This window comes from Chiloscyllium punctatum, chromosome 15 (assembly GCF_047496795.1).
Source record: "Chiloscyllium punctatum isolate Juve2018m chromosome 15, sChiPun1.3, whole genome shotgun sequence".
NCBI classification, from domain to species: domain Eukaryota; kingdom Metazoa; phylum Chordata; class Chondrichthyes; order Orectolobiformes; family Hemiscylliidae; genus Chiloscyllium; species Chiloscyllium punctatum.
The window spans coordinates 3,842,251-3,857,916 of NC_092753.1; the positions used below are offsets into that span (position 1 = coordinate 3,842,251).

Sequence of the window (15,666 nt, forward strand, 5' to 3'; positions counted from 1 at the left end):
TGACAGGTCGGTGCAACATCTAGGTCTGAAGGGCCTGTACTGCGCTGTAATATTTTATGGTTCAAAGAGGCCAAGAGGAAGTTAATGGCGCATGTTGCAGTTGGTTATGGTAGTGCATGTTAAAATGCAAAACCAGTCTTGATGAAGAGTCATGATGTGGTGAAAGTCAGTTATTCTGGTTGGAAAAGACAAGCATTCTTTTATTCATATTGGTTCTGTAAGTCATGGTAAAACAGTCAAATGAGGATGCACTTACTTCTAACAAGTGGGAGTTTAAGTGTCTTTAAAGTGACATTTGGTTGCTGGAGTCATTTGAAATTATCAGGATTGAGATTGGTAAATTATTGTTGGGCAAGAGAACCAAGAGATCGGGATTGAGAGTGAGAGCATGTATTTAAAGTATAGATCAGCCCTACATGTTGGGATGCCAGAGCAGACAATGGACTACAGCTTAAGGCTGTGTTCCTCACTAGAGTGGACAAGGGTCAAGGCTGAAGTATTTGCAAATACCTTCAGTTACAAGTACCAAGTGAATGAACCCACTCAATCCATCCACTTGGTCTCCAAAATCTAAAATGATATTATCTAGTCAGTTCAGTTCTATTTACTTTATATGATATGATATTAAAGAATGACTGAATGCGCTTGGCAAAAGCTACATGGAGTTTAACTTCATTCCAGCTGCAGTGCTGTTATGTCATGGCTGTCTCACTGCGCCAGCCTCAGGCGACTGTCTGTGTGGAGTTTGCACTTTCTCCCTGTGTTTCCTCACACAATCCAAAGGTGTGCGGGTTAGGTGAATTGGCCATGCTAAATTGCCCACAGTGTTCACTGATGTGTAGGCTGGATGAATTAGTCAGGGGTAAATGTAGAGTAATGGGGAATAGGTTTGGGTAGGATACTCTTCAGAGAGTCGATGTGGACATTTTGGGCCTAAGGGCCTGTTCCAGTACTGTAAGGATTCGAATTCTAATTCTTGGATTTTAATTCTATCTTCCCCTGTTCAACAGTTTCAATACAACTAAGACAACTGATACCTGTGTAACTACATACAAAACTTTACAAGCAGATCTTGTTGACAAAAAGCAAGATAGGTTTACTGCCCAGCAGCCTCTGCTTATCGTTTATAAAAGGAGGCGTTTAACCATTCTTGGGTTCTCAGCTACTGAAGTGCAAAATAAAGACTATCTTCAACAGGGAAAATCCAACATATTCAACTAACTATCAGTTATACTTTCACTGATTCCCCAGGGATCAAATTCTCTGGGTGGTGTGGAGAAGCACCATTTACAGATTGTAACTGAATTATCCATGTTAGAGCCACAGTTATGAGAACAGAGCAAACGTTGGATGCTCTTGGCAAATGGCTCCCATTTGATTCCTCAGTCTCTCCACCATTTATAGGATTCAAGTCAATGAATTTTCTCCATTTACCTGGATGGACACAGTGACAATGATGCTCAAGAAACCAGGCATCACTAAAGAGAGGGCAACAAATTTGATTGGTGTAAAAGTCATATTACCAAAGCTTCTCAAACTGTGGGTCTTGACCCCAGTGAATTCACCAGCTAAATGTTTGGAGCCTGTGACCTCCATGGTAGCAGTCACTACAATGGAGTCCCAGCTGAGAGCCGACAACTGTTTAAGTCATCAAAGTTTTTAAATGGTGAGCACGGTCTAACCAACAGGTCCTCGAAGCCTGATTGCTACCTAAGGAACAGTACAATGCAGCAACAGGCCCTTTGGCCCAGAAAGCCTGTGCCAACACGTGACACATTGCTAAACTGAAAACTTTTTGCCTCTACATGGTCCATATTCCTCTGTTTCCTACCTATTCACATATCTGTCAAGATGCCTTTTAAATGTTGTTGTTATATCTGCTTCTGCCACCTCCTGTGACAGCTCATTCAAATGCTTGCCACTCTTTCTGTTTAAAAAAAACTTGCCTTTCACATTTGCTTTAAACTCTTGCCCCCTTTTTTTTTACCTTAAACTTATGATAAAAGACATTTCTATCTATGCCCCTCATAAGTTTGTAAATTTCTAGCAGGTCATACCTTAGCCTCTGACATTCAACCTCTCATAGCTAATAGCCTCCAACCTAGACAGTATCCTGGTAAACCTTTTCTGTATCTTCTCCAAAACCTCCACATCCTTCCTTCTGGTGCTGTGGCGACCAGAACTACATGCAGTATTCCAAATGTGGCCAAACTAAAATTCTGTACAATTGCAACATGACTTGCCAATTTTTATACTCTATGCCCTGATGAAGGCAAACATGCAATGCGCCTTCTTGACCACTTTATCCACCTGTGTTGCCCTGTCTTAGGGAACTAAGGACCTGTACACTTAGAAGCATTAACATACAGAGGGACCCAAGGGTTTTGCCATTTATTATATGCAGAGGGGAAGTGTTAGACTTGCCCCAGTGCATCACCTTGCGTTTGTCTGGATTAAATTCCATCTGCCATTTCTTTGCCTCATTTAAACCCCTCCTGAGAAGTAGATGCTTCTAAAATCCTGTAGTTTAACAACTTTTCTCTCTCCAACTCCCTGGTTTCTCAACTAGTCTCCCATCTTCTACCCGCCTAACCCACCAACCTGCGCAAAACCGGTCTCCCACTCCCCTTCTGTCAGGCGCCCAATGCCCTTTTCCTCAAAGATCTCAGGTTAGAACAATTTTCAATCACCAAAATGGCTTGACTATGGAAATAAGTTTGGGAAGCATCACACTATACAAAAGCCACCAAATTGTGACACACACTCAGATTGCCATTGCAGCACCTACCCTCTGCAGAATTCGCTGCAGCAAACCAATGAGATTACACCAAAATGCCTCAGTTTTCCTGTGACCCACATCAATATGAAAGGCAGTGTGGCATTCTTGTGAGAACAGCAGAATTTGGAAGTTCATCTTCAAGTCTCACATCATCCTGATTTATAGGACTTCTAGTCTCCTCACTTTTGGGTCAATATTCTGAAATTCCCAACATAACATAGGAGCACCATTACCTTCCCCTACCTCCGCACCCCCACCCCCACTCCCCAAAAAAAAGTGTAGAGTTATAGTGAAAGGCCCATCATCATAATTTTCCAACAATTGATATTTGGCAATAAATACTATCTTACTTTTGCATCTTGAAGTCACGTGAAAAAAAACTTCACAATTATTTGAATTTTGCAGCTTTCCAAGGTTTAAAATTTAAAAAAGAAAGTCTAAAAGTTCTTCCAAACCAGTATTATAAAGATCTATTGTTCTGTTTCAAATTCCATTGAGATTTTTCTGTTCTGTTATGGATGTGATGAGCACCATTTTGTTGTCTGCACATACTTTTTATTTCTGTAAAAGTTGCTCAAGATAATAACATAGATTTTTATAATTATTTATGATTCTGCAGGCCTTCAGACGGTTGGAATATTCAGAGTTGGAAGCTCAAAGAAAAGAGTAAGGCAGGTAAGGAGCATCGTTTCCTTTTTAACCGTCATAAAGGGCATTATAGATGTACATCAGGATATTTCCATGTATTCATATGAAGATCTTGCCCTGCCTGCAAAAACACAGTTTACATTTCTGAAATTCCTCATCAGGATTTTGTCATTTAATATATTCCATAGGTTGATGTGATTTATTTCTATTCCTTTAACTAGATAAATATCCATTAATTTATTTTGCAATAGCAAGTCTGTAATGTAAGCACACATGCTGCAGAGAAGTCCTGCAGCGAGATATTTGTGTATGCACTACTGTTAAACTCAAGTGATTTAGTTTGATGCACAGTGTCTACACTGCCATATGGAAGTTAAATGTTCCACTGAGTAGCAGGGATCTAAGTTGTTGATTTCATTTAGAGGTGGGTGGTCGGAGGGTGGAAGTGAAGTTTTAGAAATTTTAATTGTGGCGCAGTAGGTTATTACTTATGTATTTCTCAGTTTCTTGCCACCACAATGTCAAGTGACATTTATATTGCAATATGATGAAACATTTCAAGGCCCTTCAAATGTGATTAATCAAACAAATGTCCAGTATGTCAGAATTGACGTTATAATAAATTTGTTGCAATGAATTTCCAGTTTAATAATGGTAAATTGTTCTAATTTAACTGTTGGTGTTTGTACAAGATTGTTTCTCCTTCGCATATAATTGGAAGTGTCAAAGGGAATTTATGCATGGAGACGGATGAATGTTTTCTGTGACTTGACTTGTAGTGTATCTTTCTTGATGAATTTATAAATGTTATGACTGTTTTATATACCAAGCTGTTTTTGTGTAATTTTCGTTTATTCCCTGTTAGGTGAAAATTCTATCATCATTCTACATTTTAAAGTATAACTTAATGTGCTAATAAAGAAATTGCAAGACAAAATAGGTTCCTGTCTATAATAAAACAAAAACAAATCTGCAGATGCTGGAAATCTAATCAAAAAAGCAAATATTGCTGGGCAAACTCAGCAGGTCTGACGGAATCAGTGAAGAGCAAGCAGATTCAATGTTTCGAGTTCAGTGACCCATCTACAGAACTGATGGTAGCTAGGAAAATAAAATCTTCAAGTGAAATCAATAATTTAGATTCATCTCTACTTGAGAACATTTCACTTCTACTTGGCAATGCAGACACAGTGGAACCACTTGAGTTGAGCGGTAGAATACACGCATACATCCAGTTATATAGTGGCTCTGTAGTATGTGTGCTTTTCTTTCTCCTGAGCACACAATTATCCAGGCCTTTTGTATCCCGAAGTGTTATTTGTTCTCTCTGCCTGGGCTCCATCTCTGCCTATCCTCTCGCTCGTTCTCCAACATTACCTCCAGCCCCACACAGACACACGCACACACACACACACACACACACACACACACACATGCCCTCCCCTTCGCCCATCCATATACCTTGTTTCCTACCTACCATCAGTTCTGAAGAAGAGTGACCAGACTCGAAACATTAACACTACTTGTTCTCCCACAGAAGCTGCCTGGCCTGCTGAGTAGATCCTGGTCTATCTAGTTCATTTCCTTCCATGTTGGTAATTGTGTGATCCAAAAATATTGTGTGATGGCTAACGATGGTAATTAATCTACAACCAGACGTGAGGGGAGGGCAATTCCCCATGAGACTTAGGAAGCTATTAGGCATAGAAGCAGAAGTAGAATGTATGGTTTCTTGAATCTCTCCATCATTCAATAAGGTCACAATTGAACTTCAACATCAATTCCATATTTCTATCCTATCCCCATGTCCCTTAGCATTCATAAAAATCTGCCAAACTCCCAGTTTTGAATTTGTTCATTAATTGAGCATCCACAGTCCTTTTGGGTTAGAGAGTTACAGAAATTATCTCCAAAGTCATCTGTTCCTCCCAAGCCTGCTATATTTCATGTAGAAAATTAATTCTATGCTTTATACCAAAATGTTCCAGTGCAAATTAAAGGGAAATTGTAATTAACACTAACTCCTTTCCATGACTCCCTAGAGAACCTGTTCCACAGAATTACCACTCATTTACTGAAATAAATTTTCCACAAATTAGCTTTGTATTTACCCCTCCAAGTACAAGCCATATCTTTCATTTTTCAGTTCTGGCCAAAATTGTTGTAATCTACATAACCAGTTCCTTCAGAATCCTACCAATCTCCATCCTTTTTCCGATGAGATTATGTCCAATTTACATATAGGCTCCTTCTAATCAAATCCCTCCACCCCTCAGCCATTCTGGTTTCTTTCTTCTGTATGATTTCAGAAACTGCCATCTTTTGCACTCCAGAAAATGTTGAATTAATAATTTTAGTTAATATCATTCTTTAAATACATCCCGATGTTTGATTTGCTTTACTCTCAGTCACTGAGCATTGTGGTAAATGACTGCACTTTAATATAATTTGAAACTTCAGATCTCTGTCATTTTCCATGAATATTGTTTTCTTTGATGTCAATTACCCATTTCTGGATTTTTTGTTTCTGCTGTGAAGTATTTCGTATTTTTTCACATCAAATTTCATCTGGAACCTGCCTCTCCAATTACTCAGTATCCACATGTGGTTCACTTTTTTTTCCAACTTCGGTGTTTGCCACTTTCATTAATTGTGTATTTTCTGCAAATTTAGGTATCGCATTTGAAAGTTCTAACTCCATATGATTTATGAAGACATTAAAATGAGAAAAGTCCATAACCATCTGTCACTAGCACTCTTTTTGGCTTTCCTTGATTAACCAGCTATAAATCCATCATAAATTATTGTATTTCAGATTCTTTATTTCTTTGTTCTGGAAAGGGTATACTTAAAACAATGTCAAAGTTCTTAATCAAATCCAAGTGCACCAAATCCACTGTGCATTCTATGCCTCAAAAATGGCTCTTTAGATTGAGACAGCCCATCGTGAAACCATATGGACTGTCCTTTTTAAGGCATTTTTATTTCCATTGATGTACTCTACGAATGTATCTTGAACAAAGTTTCTCCATAACTTTACGCATAGTAGACGTCAAACTCACAGGTCTCTATTTCTTGGATCAGTTTTGCTGCCGTCCTTTTAGAAAATTGGAATGTTCAGTGGATCTGGAAAGTTTGTGCCAGAGTTCCTGCAATTTGCTCCCTTATTATAAATTTACTCAGTTCAACAGCTACGCTGGTAGCAATTTGAATAGTGATGCAACTTATGTCTGTAACAGCATCTCACTCACTCTTCAAATTAAATAAATAGTTTTTTTATTTCTTTTGTTAAAAACCAAGACAAAATACTTTGTAGCACCTTTGCAGCCTGTATTGCATCAGTTTTCATACCATCGGCTGATCCGATGGAACAACTCCATTGCTCGGATTATCCATCTAATTTTTAAACTTTTCATTATCTATCTTTCACTTTTCTCTTTCCATTTTCAATTAAAAATTTTCCTCAGTCATTTTGATCCCTTTTCATAGCATGCCCTTAGACATCAAATGTGTCTTAATTCATTGTCATTTCCCATCTTTGTTTTAAAATGCTGTTTTTCTCTTCTTTCAAGAATTGCTCAGAAATCCTGTCCAACCAAGCAGAATTTTCTGTTTTTATTTAAGAAAGATTCATGTTTAGTTCACTGCTATTTGCTTCCAGGAATGCCCTCCTTGTAAGAAGTTATATTTTTGTCTTTAATTGGGTTTTTTTAAAAGCTCTATCTTCTTTACCTTTGGTGCTTTCTGTTTCATGTTGATCCAGTATCCATTTTAAGCTTGCTTTAGCAGCCACCCCTCTCGACTCAGCCAACCGTTTCTGGCTCCAACTTTTTTCTATATGGATTCCAGCTGAAGTTCCATCGTTCATGTTTACCTTCCATGGTTACATAAAACCCTAGATGTTCTCCGTCTCTCAAGCCACTGCTCTCATGGAATAATAATGGCACCATGCAGTGTCACTTGCAGCAAGAGCTCTCTTAAAGCTACCCTGGTTCACAGTCCTATTTATCTCATTGCCTTATGCGATGCTTTAACAAATAAATTGTTAGTCTTCCTTTCACATGTCAAAGATTGTAGCCTTCAACAATTCTTTGATATCAATGCGCCTCGTGTTAGAGACTGTTATAAGACCTTTTCTTGCTTAGCTATTAGCTTTGGGATGTTTTACTGTATCCTCTATCATGAAAGCCATTGGAAAATGTGGATTTAAATTATTTGCCAGTTCCCTATTCTCTGTTACTAATTCATGGTTACACCCTCTGAGGGTCCCACATTTAATTTCACCACTCTCATTTTATATCCCCTGAAGAAGCTCCTGTTTCTTTTCATATTTCTTGCGAATTTACTTTCATAAATAATTTTCTGCCACATTATTAGGTTTTTTTTGTCATCCGCTCCTGGTTCTTAAACAATTCCCAATCTGTTTGCTTACCATTAGTTTATAGTGTTTTGTTGCCTTAGTTTCTGATTGATTACTCTTTTCGACTGCATTTGTTTACTATGGATAGTTCATCCTTCTGGTTGGAATAAAATTTTGCTGAGTTCATTTATAGACTTTACCCTTAGGTTATTTTTGCAGCTCACAGTAGACAACCGTTTCGTCATACTTCTGTATTTGCACGTATTTAGGTTGAGAACGTAAGGGCAGTAGTTTGAAACTCAAATTGCTCTCCCTCAAACTGAGTTTGAAGTTCTGCCATGGTGGGTTGTGACCACCCCGGAGGATCCTTAAGTGCGAGATCTCTTAATATAGTCGGTTCTGATGTAATGCATTTGTTGCGTTCTCGTGCATGCTCATGTTGTAAGAAAATTGTGCAGTAGCTGCAACATTTAAACTAGTGGGGCTGGAATCACTTTATAGCCAATACAGGGAAGGAAAGTTCGGATTCTACAAATAATGGTCTAAATTCTTCAATTGCATTAAAGCCAATTTGTATTGAAGAAACACGCATTATAGTGGAACTGACTGTGTAATTCTATCTGATTACATTATTACTAAATCTAAAATGGTGATCTCATTGAAACATTCAAGATTCTTTTAGGGGACCTGACAGTGAATCTCGGACCAGAAGGCATTGTCTCAGAGTAAGAGATCACCCGGTTAGAGTGGAGATTAGGAAGAATTTCTTCTGAGGGCGTGAGTTTGTGGAATTATTTACTGCAGAGTTCTGTTCAGGCTGGATCATTAAGTATATTTGAAGTTGCGATAGGCAGATTGTTAATTAAGGATCATAGTGGGGGTGTGTGTGGTGGGGGGGGGGGGGGGGGTGGCGGGGCACAACAATAAAGTTGAGGATTCTCAGTTAAGCCATGATTTCATCAAATGGCATAGCAGACTTGATAGGCAGAATGGCCTATATCTGCTCCATGTCTTTTTTTTAATGGCTCTAACAATGGATTGCTCTTAGGCCCTCAATTATTTGTAATCTATATTAATGACTTGGAGAAAGGCAGAGTGTTATCCAAATGTACAGACAATACAAACAGGGTCAAAGGGGATGTTGTTATGAGATCGTAGGAATCTACAAAAGATGTAGATAGTTTGAGTGGATCGGCAACAACTTGGCAGATGGAACTTAATGTTTGTCTGAAGTCATGCACTTTTGGCAGAAAGAATTGAAAGGTTTTATTTAAATTATTCTTGTATAAATGGTGAGACACTCCAAAAATTACAGCACAGAGAGATCTGAGTGTTCTTGTGCGTGAAACACAAAATGTTTACTTGCAAGTACAGCAAGTAGTTCATGAGGCACATGGAATTTTGGCTTTTACTGCTTGGGGTTGGAAATAAGGAAGTCTTGTTACAGGGTATCGGTGAGGCTACGGTTAGGGTGCTACATACAATTTTATTTCCCATGTATAAGAAAGGATAAAGCGCCATTGAAGGTAATTGAAAAGAGACTCACTAGGCTGATTCCCAGAATGACATTTGGGGTGGCATGGTGGCTCAGTGGTTAACACTGCTGCCTCACAGTGCCAGGGACCCAAGTTAGGTTCCAGCCTCTGGTGACTGTGCAAACTCCAGAGACATTCTCCCAGTGTCTGCTTGGGTTTCCTCCCACAGTCCACAGATGTGCAGATCAGGTGAATTAGCTGTGCTAAATTGCCCATAGTGTTAGGTGCATTAGTCAGGGGTAAGTATAGGATAGGGGAACGGGGCTGGGTGGGTTTCTGTTTGGAGGGTCAGTGTGGACTTGTTGGGTCAAATGGCCTGTTTCCTCACTATAAGGTAATCTAATCTAATTTGAATGGGGTTGACTTCTGAAGAACCACTAAAACGGTTAGATTTTTATTCATTAAAGTTTAGAGAAATGAGGTGTGATCTTCTGGCAATGTACAGGATTCTAAAAAGGCTTGAGAGGGTATATGTTGAGAAGATGTTTCCAATAGTGGGGAAATCTTGAAGTAGGATACAAAGCTTCAGGGTAAGAAGACACTCAATTAAAGTTGAGATGTGAAGAAATTTCTTTTTTCAGAGAGTAGTGAATGCTTGGAACTCTCTGCCAAGAGAGTTGTAGAGGTTAGGTCACTAATAGTATTTAAAGAGGTAGATAGATCTTTGAAATGGAGAAGTTGACTACAATGAGTGTCATGAAAGAGGAGTTGAGGCTTGGGGTAGATCAACCACAATCGTCTTAAATAGCAGGACAGTTTTGAGGGGAATGGCCAGGGAACTGTTCAGTATAATCAAATGACTTATCTTGATATGATTAAGGATTTGTTTCTGTTAATTATCTTGGTTGCTCCCTCTTATATCTTTTCTTTTGTATGCCATAATGATCAGAATATGGGTGGTGTTAGTCTCTCTTTCCAGACTGCACCAACCTGTGATAATTTATTAGATAATGCACTCAACTAAGTGCAGAAGTACCTTGAAGACTCCTCAATAACGCTTCATTTGACTTCAGTCAGAGAACTCTTCTTGGTACAAAATAATTAATTCATTATAAATCTCTGTCTAAAATAGGACATACAGCATGTAGCTTCCATTATTATGGGTTTTTGAGATAAAGTAGCTGATGTGCAACAGTTGAAGGAAGTTATCCTACCATAAACTTGTGGGCTCAGATGTTGCAGTCAAATATTGTCACTTATCATGGACCTGGTTAAATCAATGCAGAAACGTATAGCAAGAATTGGATTTCCTCTCAGTGTGGACTGCATTAGGGTCTAAGCAGCACTTAGGCAAAAAAATGATAGGCAATTAAGTGTACACCATCAGTCATCTTTCTCTAATGAGAAAGCATTCTCATGGTCATCTGGGACTATAGCTAACTTTTATAAGCTCAATGTGAAAAACCTCCCATTGCAGTGAAAAATACTTCAGAAATTAAAATGTAGCATACATGATTTTTTTTTAAAAGTTAAAGATGTAACTTTAGAAGACTTGTCAAGAGTTTCAAAGTTTCATCTGGAAAAATTGTTTTAACTTTGAGTATAGCATGGGCCTTCGAGTGTGAGGAGGTCCCTTATGCCTGGAAATACAGCTGTAAAATTTTAAAGTGTAATTAATAAGTAATTAGTGAATACTTGGTCCAAATTGGAGCTGGTTGCCTACTTGCAATTTAAGGTTTGAGAATAGCATGTAGCCTGCTGCATTCTGTAGATTCACACTGATCAATGTGCATCGCATTCCAAAGGTTGAAGAGCCTGAGTAAATGGAGCAATAAACTCACCACTGTTACTGACACCACAGTATTTGTTCCATAACGTTCAGCCTCTTATCTTTGTGGTTTCTGAATGCCGCACATCTCCTGCCTTGAGCTTTAAGTGGAAATTAAGAATTTTATTTATATCAGAATTCTCCTAAAAGTTGACATTTTAATACAGCGTACTGTTAAATCAAATGTACGATGTACAGCATGTAACCTTCCTTGAGTTTCCACAGAGGTTTGGGTCATAATTGAGTCTCATTCTGTCAATTGTAAAAATATAAAGCAGCTGTAATGAGGGCCAGTTTCATGATCAACTTCTCATGCCCTAAAGATGTCTAACCCAATATTGGGTTAGACCGTTCTTTACATAAGACTTCTAACTATTCCACTTTGGAAGTACTTTAACTGATTGAGCTCCTCTGAACATGAGCAACTTGGAAGGTCAAGGTTTCTAGATTTTTCTCATCATTGTGAGACTCCACAATGCCACAGTTTAGCTTAAAGAAGCTTCCAAGCTATTTTATAGGCAGCAACTAGCTGGGACTGGCTTGAGAAGTCTGGAATGGAGGGTGAGGGCAGGGGAGATGGAAAGTCTTTCTTTCAGGAGTGAAACATGTGACATTGGTGAAGGAGGACTTTAAAGTGGAGTTGAGGTGGAGACTAGGGAATGGGTAAATGGGAGAGACCGGGAAAGGGAGGAAATGAGTACACTAGAGAATTGGGACTGAAGTAGGCCAAGTGAATGTGGTGGGCTTGGAGAACCAACAGTTCCTACACAGTCAGAAGCAACGTGGGTGGAGGGGCGTAGCAGAGAGAGATGCCGTCAGTAAAAAAAAAAGGAATTGAAATTTGGGGCCCTCATTGCAAATTAATTATGAAAGATTGTTTCCACATGTGTGGCTGGGGAACGAAACCAAGAACTGTCATTAGAGAAAAGGAAAAGAAAAGTTCATGAATTAAGGGCTATTAAACTGTGGAATATTTTTATTACACGTGACTACTTGGGTTGAGACTTAAATATAATTGAAATAGAATGTAGATGACTATTTGTAAATGGGTATTTTAATGGATCTAGGTATGATGGAGATTCCAAGGATTGGGCAGTCCTTGGATGCTAATTGTCCATTCTGATGCTGTACTTTCTACAATTCAAACCAACCTTTGAATGTTTGCCTGAAGTGACAGCAAGCATGTGATAAATAACGAATCTTGCTCTTTAAAATTCCACCTTTAACAAAACAGTTAATCTGTGTAAACCAGCTCTGAATCAACACTATCTAATAGCATCCAGTCTAATCATATCAATCAACTATAACGATAACATCGATATATCTTTGCTTATCTTTGCAATATATTACTTTTGTTTATAGGCAAGGGCCTACCGACTGATTAAACCCAAACATATAGACTGAATTTATAATTTTCACTTATATCCTTATCCAGCTCTAGCTTTGTGGAAATAATGATAGAGGCTCCTTTCCCTGTCTAACAAAAAATATCAAAAACTTCTGCCACACAGATGAGCAATCTCCAACCAGCAGAGCATTAATTTTATGGTTCAAGGGAACTATGCCAATCTCCTAAAAGTCTTAGTTTAACTCTTGACTTTGAATTTCCATGTTAGCTTTAACCTTAATCTGAATTAACAATATGCACATCAGATTAATTCAAACTGAATGAGGAGAATAGGACAAGGGGACCGAGATTTAAACAAGGAAAGGAAATGGTAAAAGCTGACATAGGAAAGTTTGACCTCCGAGAGAATGGGACGAGCTCTTGGTTCAAATAGTGAAGGTGGAATCCCTTGGAACTGGCATTGAACTACTAGTCTGTCAGAATGATGGAGCTGTAGTATTTCTCTGAATGGATGTCTTAAGATGGGTTAAAAAGTTTTATTCCACCTTTGAGTTAATAAGTGGAGTAAAATTCAGCTTTGACAGCTCTGCAAAATGAGTGGCAGAGGTTTGTCTGCCACTTGCATCCCTTGCCTGGATTTCATTTCCGTTGACTCAAGTGGAATGGAAATTCCAGAAGATATTTAAGTAAGACTTCCTTTCTTAGGCCCCATCGATGTTGCCAACCCAGAAAAATGTTGAGGATTTCTGTTTTCAAGTATGGGTGGGGGCCAACGCTCTCCCATTAACCATGAAGTAGACGCAAGTAAGGTGGTGAAATGTTGGTTGCACCATATGGTTGATCACCATTTCTGGGCTGTCCTTGCTCAAATCAAAGTTTAAACAGTATAAAACATAAATTCAGTTTCTTAACGCATCCTGTTGAAGCTTACTAGTCAAGAACATTTGCTATGTTCTGTGGCTGCACAACTTCAAGAGGTGATTCTGGAGCCTAGATCAGTGGATTTCAGGGAACAATGAAGGTAAAGTACTGAAGTGGTAGATGAGCAAAGAAAATCTGAACATGTGAGCATAGTGGAGGAGCAGCAGATAATCATACACTTTTTTAAAAAAACATTTGGAGTTTCAGTGGCAAAGAAAAAAAATCGTATTTAATTGCTTTGAGGATGAAAAATGTAGACTTTAGAAAACTGTCTCTGTATTCCTGGGGCATTTCTGTTGCCCGACCTTTTTGGGATGGTCAAGCCTCTTCAGATGTTCATTGCTCAGCTTTTGAACAAGATGTTCCAGCATTTCCCATGCAGGTCAGTCACCTTCCAACCAAGTAAACAAATTTCCCAATTTTTTTTTGCTCTCGTTCCCCTTTTCTCATTCACTCACTGACGCTTCCCCCACCCACCTCCACCCCCCAACACATCTCTTGTACCCCATTAAATTTGCAGCCAATTTGCAATCACCATTGTACAATGAGCAGATATTCTGTAATGAAGTAAATTTTGATCAGGATAGTGGGCAAAAATGTCCTGTTCCTCTTAAAATTGATTACAGAATCACCTATGTCCAATTTAGAGGGCCTTAGTTTAACATCTCACCTGAAAGACTGCATCTCAGACAATGTAGGAACCCCTCAATATTGAATTGTAGTTTTAGCCTGGATTTTATATTCATGTCTCTTGAATGGGCCTTGAAAAATTGATTTTAGAAAAGATCATGTTATCTCTGAATTATAGGAAAATCACAAAGTAGATGGAATTATGGCAATTATCCTCCATCCCTAGTTGCCCTTGGTGGTGGTGAGCTGCTTACTTGAACCACTGCATTGTATATGCTGAGCGTAGACCGATATGCCCTCTTGGGAGGGGATTCCAGGATTTTGACCCAGCAGCAGTGAAGGAGCAGCAATATATTTCCAAGTCAGGATGATGAATGGCTTGGAGGACAACTTACAGGTAGTGATGTTTCCATGTCTGCTACCCTTGACCTTCTAGATGGAAGTGGTCATGGATTTGGAAATGCTGTCTAAGGATCTTTGTGCATTTCTACAACGCATCTTGTAGATGGTAGCAGTGGTGTATACGGAGTGTTGATGGTGGAGGGAGTGGATGCTTATGGATGTGGTGCCGATCAAGCAGGATGCGTTATCCTGGATGGTGTCAAACATCTTGAGTATTATTGGTGCTGCACCCATCCAGGTGAGTGGGGCGTAGTCCATCATTAAATGGTGGACAGGCTTGGGGGAGGTCAGGAGGTGAGTTACCCGCCACAGTATTCCTAGCCTTTGACCTGTTCCTGTAGCTAATGTGGTTTTTATGACTAGTCCAATTGAGTTTCTGATTAATCATTACCCTAAAAATGCTGATATTTAGAGATTTAGTGATAATGCCATTCTGGTCATCACCTGGCATTTGGCATGAATGTTACTTGCCACTGGTTGATTTTTATCGCACGTACCGAAATACAGTGAAAAGCTTTGTTTATGTGCGGTGCAGACAGATCATAGTAAGCAAGGATGTACACATTAAAAAGACTTCGACAGAGACATCCAGGTTACATTACACAGGGCGTGCCCTACGCGACATCAACATTAGCAAGATCAGCATTAGTTGAGGTTTAGAACAGTACGGGCCCTTGGGCCCTTTGGCCCTTGATGTTGTTCTGATCTTTTATCCTACTCTAAGATCAAACTAACCTATGCACCCTTAATGTTACTATCATCTGTGTGCTTATCCAAGAGTCACTTAAATATCCCTAATGTATCTGATTGTACTGCAACCGCTGGTAATGCATTCCACATACCCACTGCTCTGTAAAGAAGAGTCCAATAACAGCTGAGAAGAAGCTGTTCCTGTTGTTGTTGCATTGAACATGGATTGTTGAACATTCTGCAGTCTTCAGTGAACATATAAACTTATTCATGTATTTTCCTGTAGTATTTAGTTACAAAGTTGTCAATGAGATGGATAATTAAGGTCCAAAAGCTGTCATCTGAACAACTGAACTATGTTTTGAATAACATCAGATGTTGAACAGTGGTAGCTATAACTATTGGCCATTCTTTCCTGAATTGCAGAGAACATTCCAAATAAATTCAGAAGTTAAGTGCCTACCATGTATTTTCCAATAACGGTAGAAGCCAGTATGTAAATCACTAGATTTACCCTCCAGCCAAGCATCCCTTCCCATGTCCTGATCATGTTCTCCTGAGCAGAACAGATATTATGTCAACAAA

The 15,666-nt window shown here is 39.0% G+C and overlaps 1 protein-coding gene across 4 annotated transcripts in view; it reads left to right on the forward strand.

Annotated features, from left to right (window-relative positions):
- LOC140485988 (rho GTPase-activating protein 6) overlaps window positions 1–15,666 on the forward strand; it is a 546,880-nt gene that overhangs the window by 486,277 nt on the left and 44,937 nt on the right. For all 4 annotated transcript variants that reach the window (XM_072584485.1, XM_072584486.1, XM_072584487.1 and 1 more), the window contains exon 6: window positions 3,399–3,454. In XM_072584485.1, coding sequence (XP_072440586.1) covers window positions 3,399–3,454 — 56 coding nt within the window. The remainder of the gene's footprint in view (window positions 1–3,398; window positions 3,455–15,666) is intronic.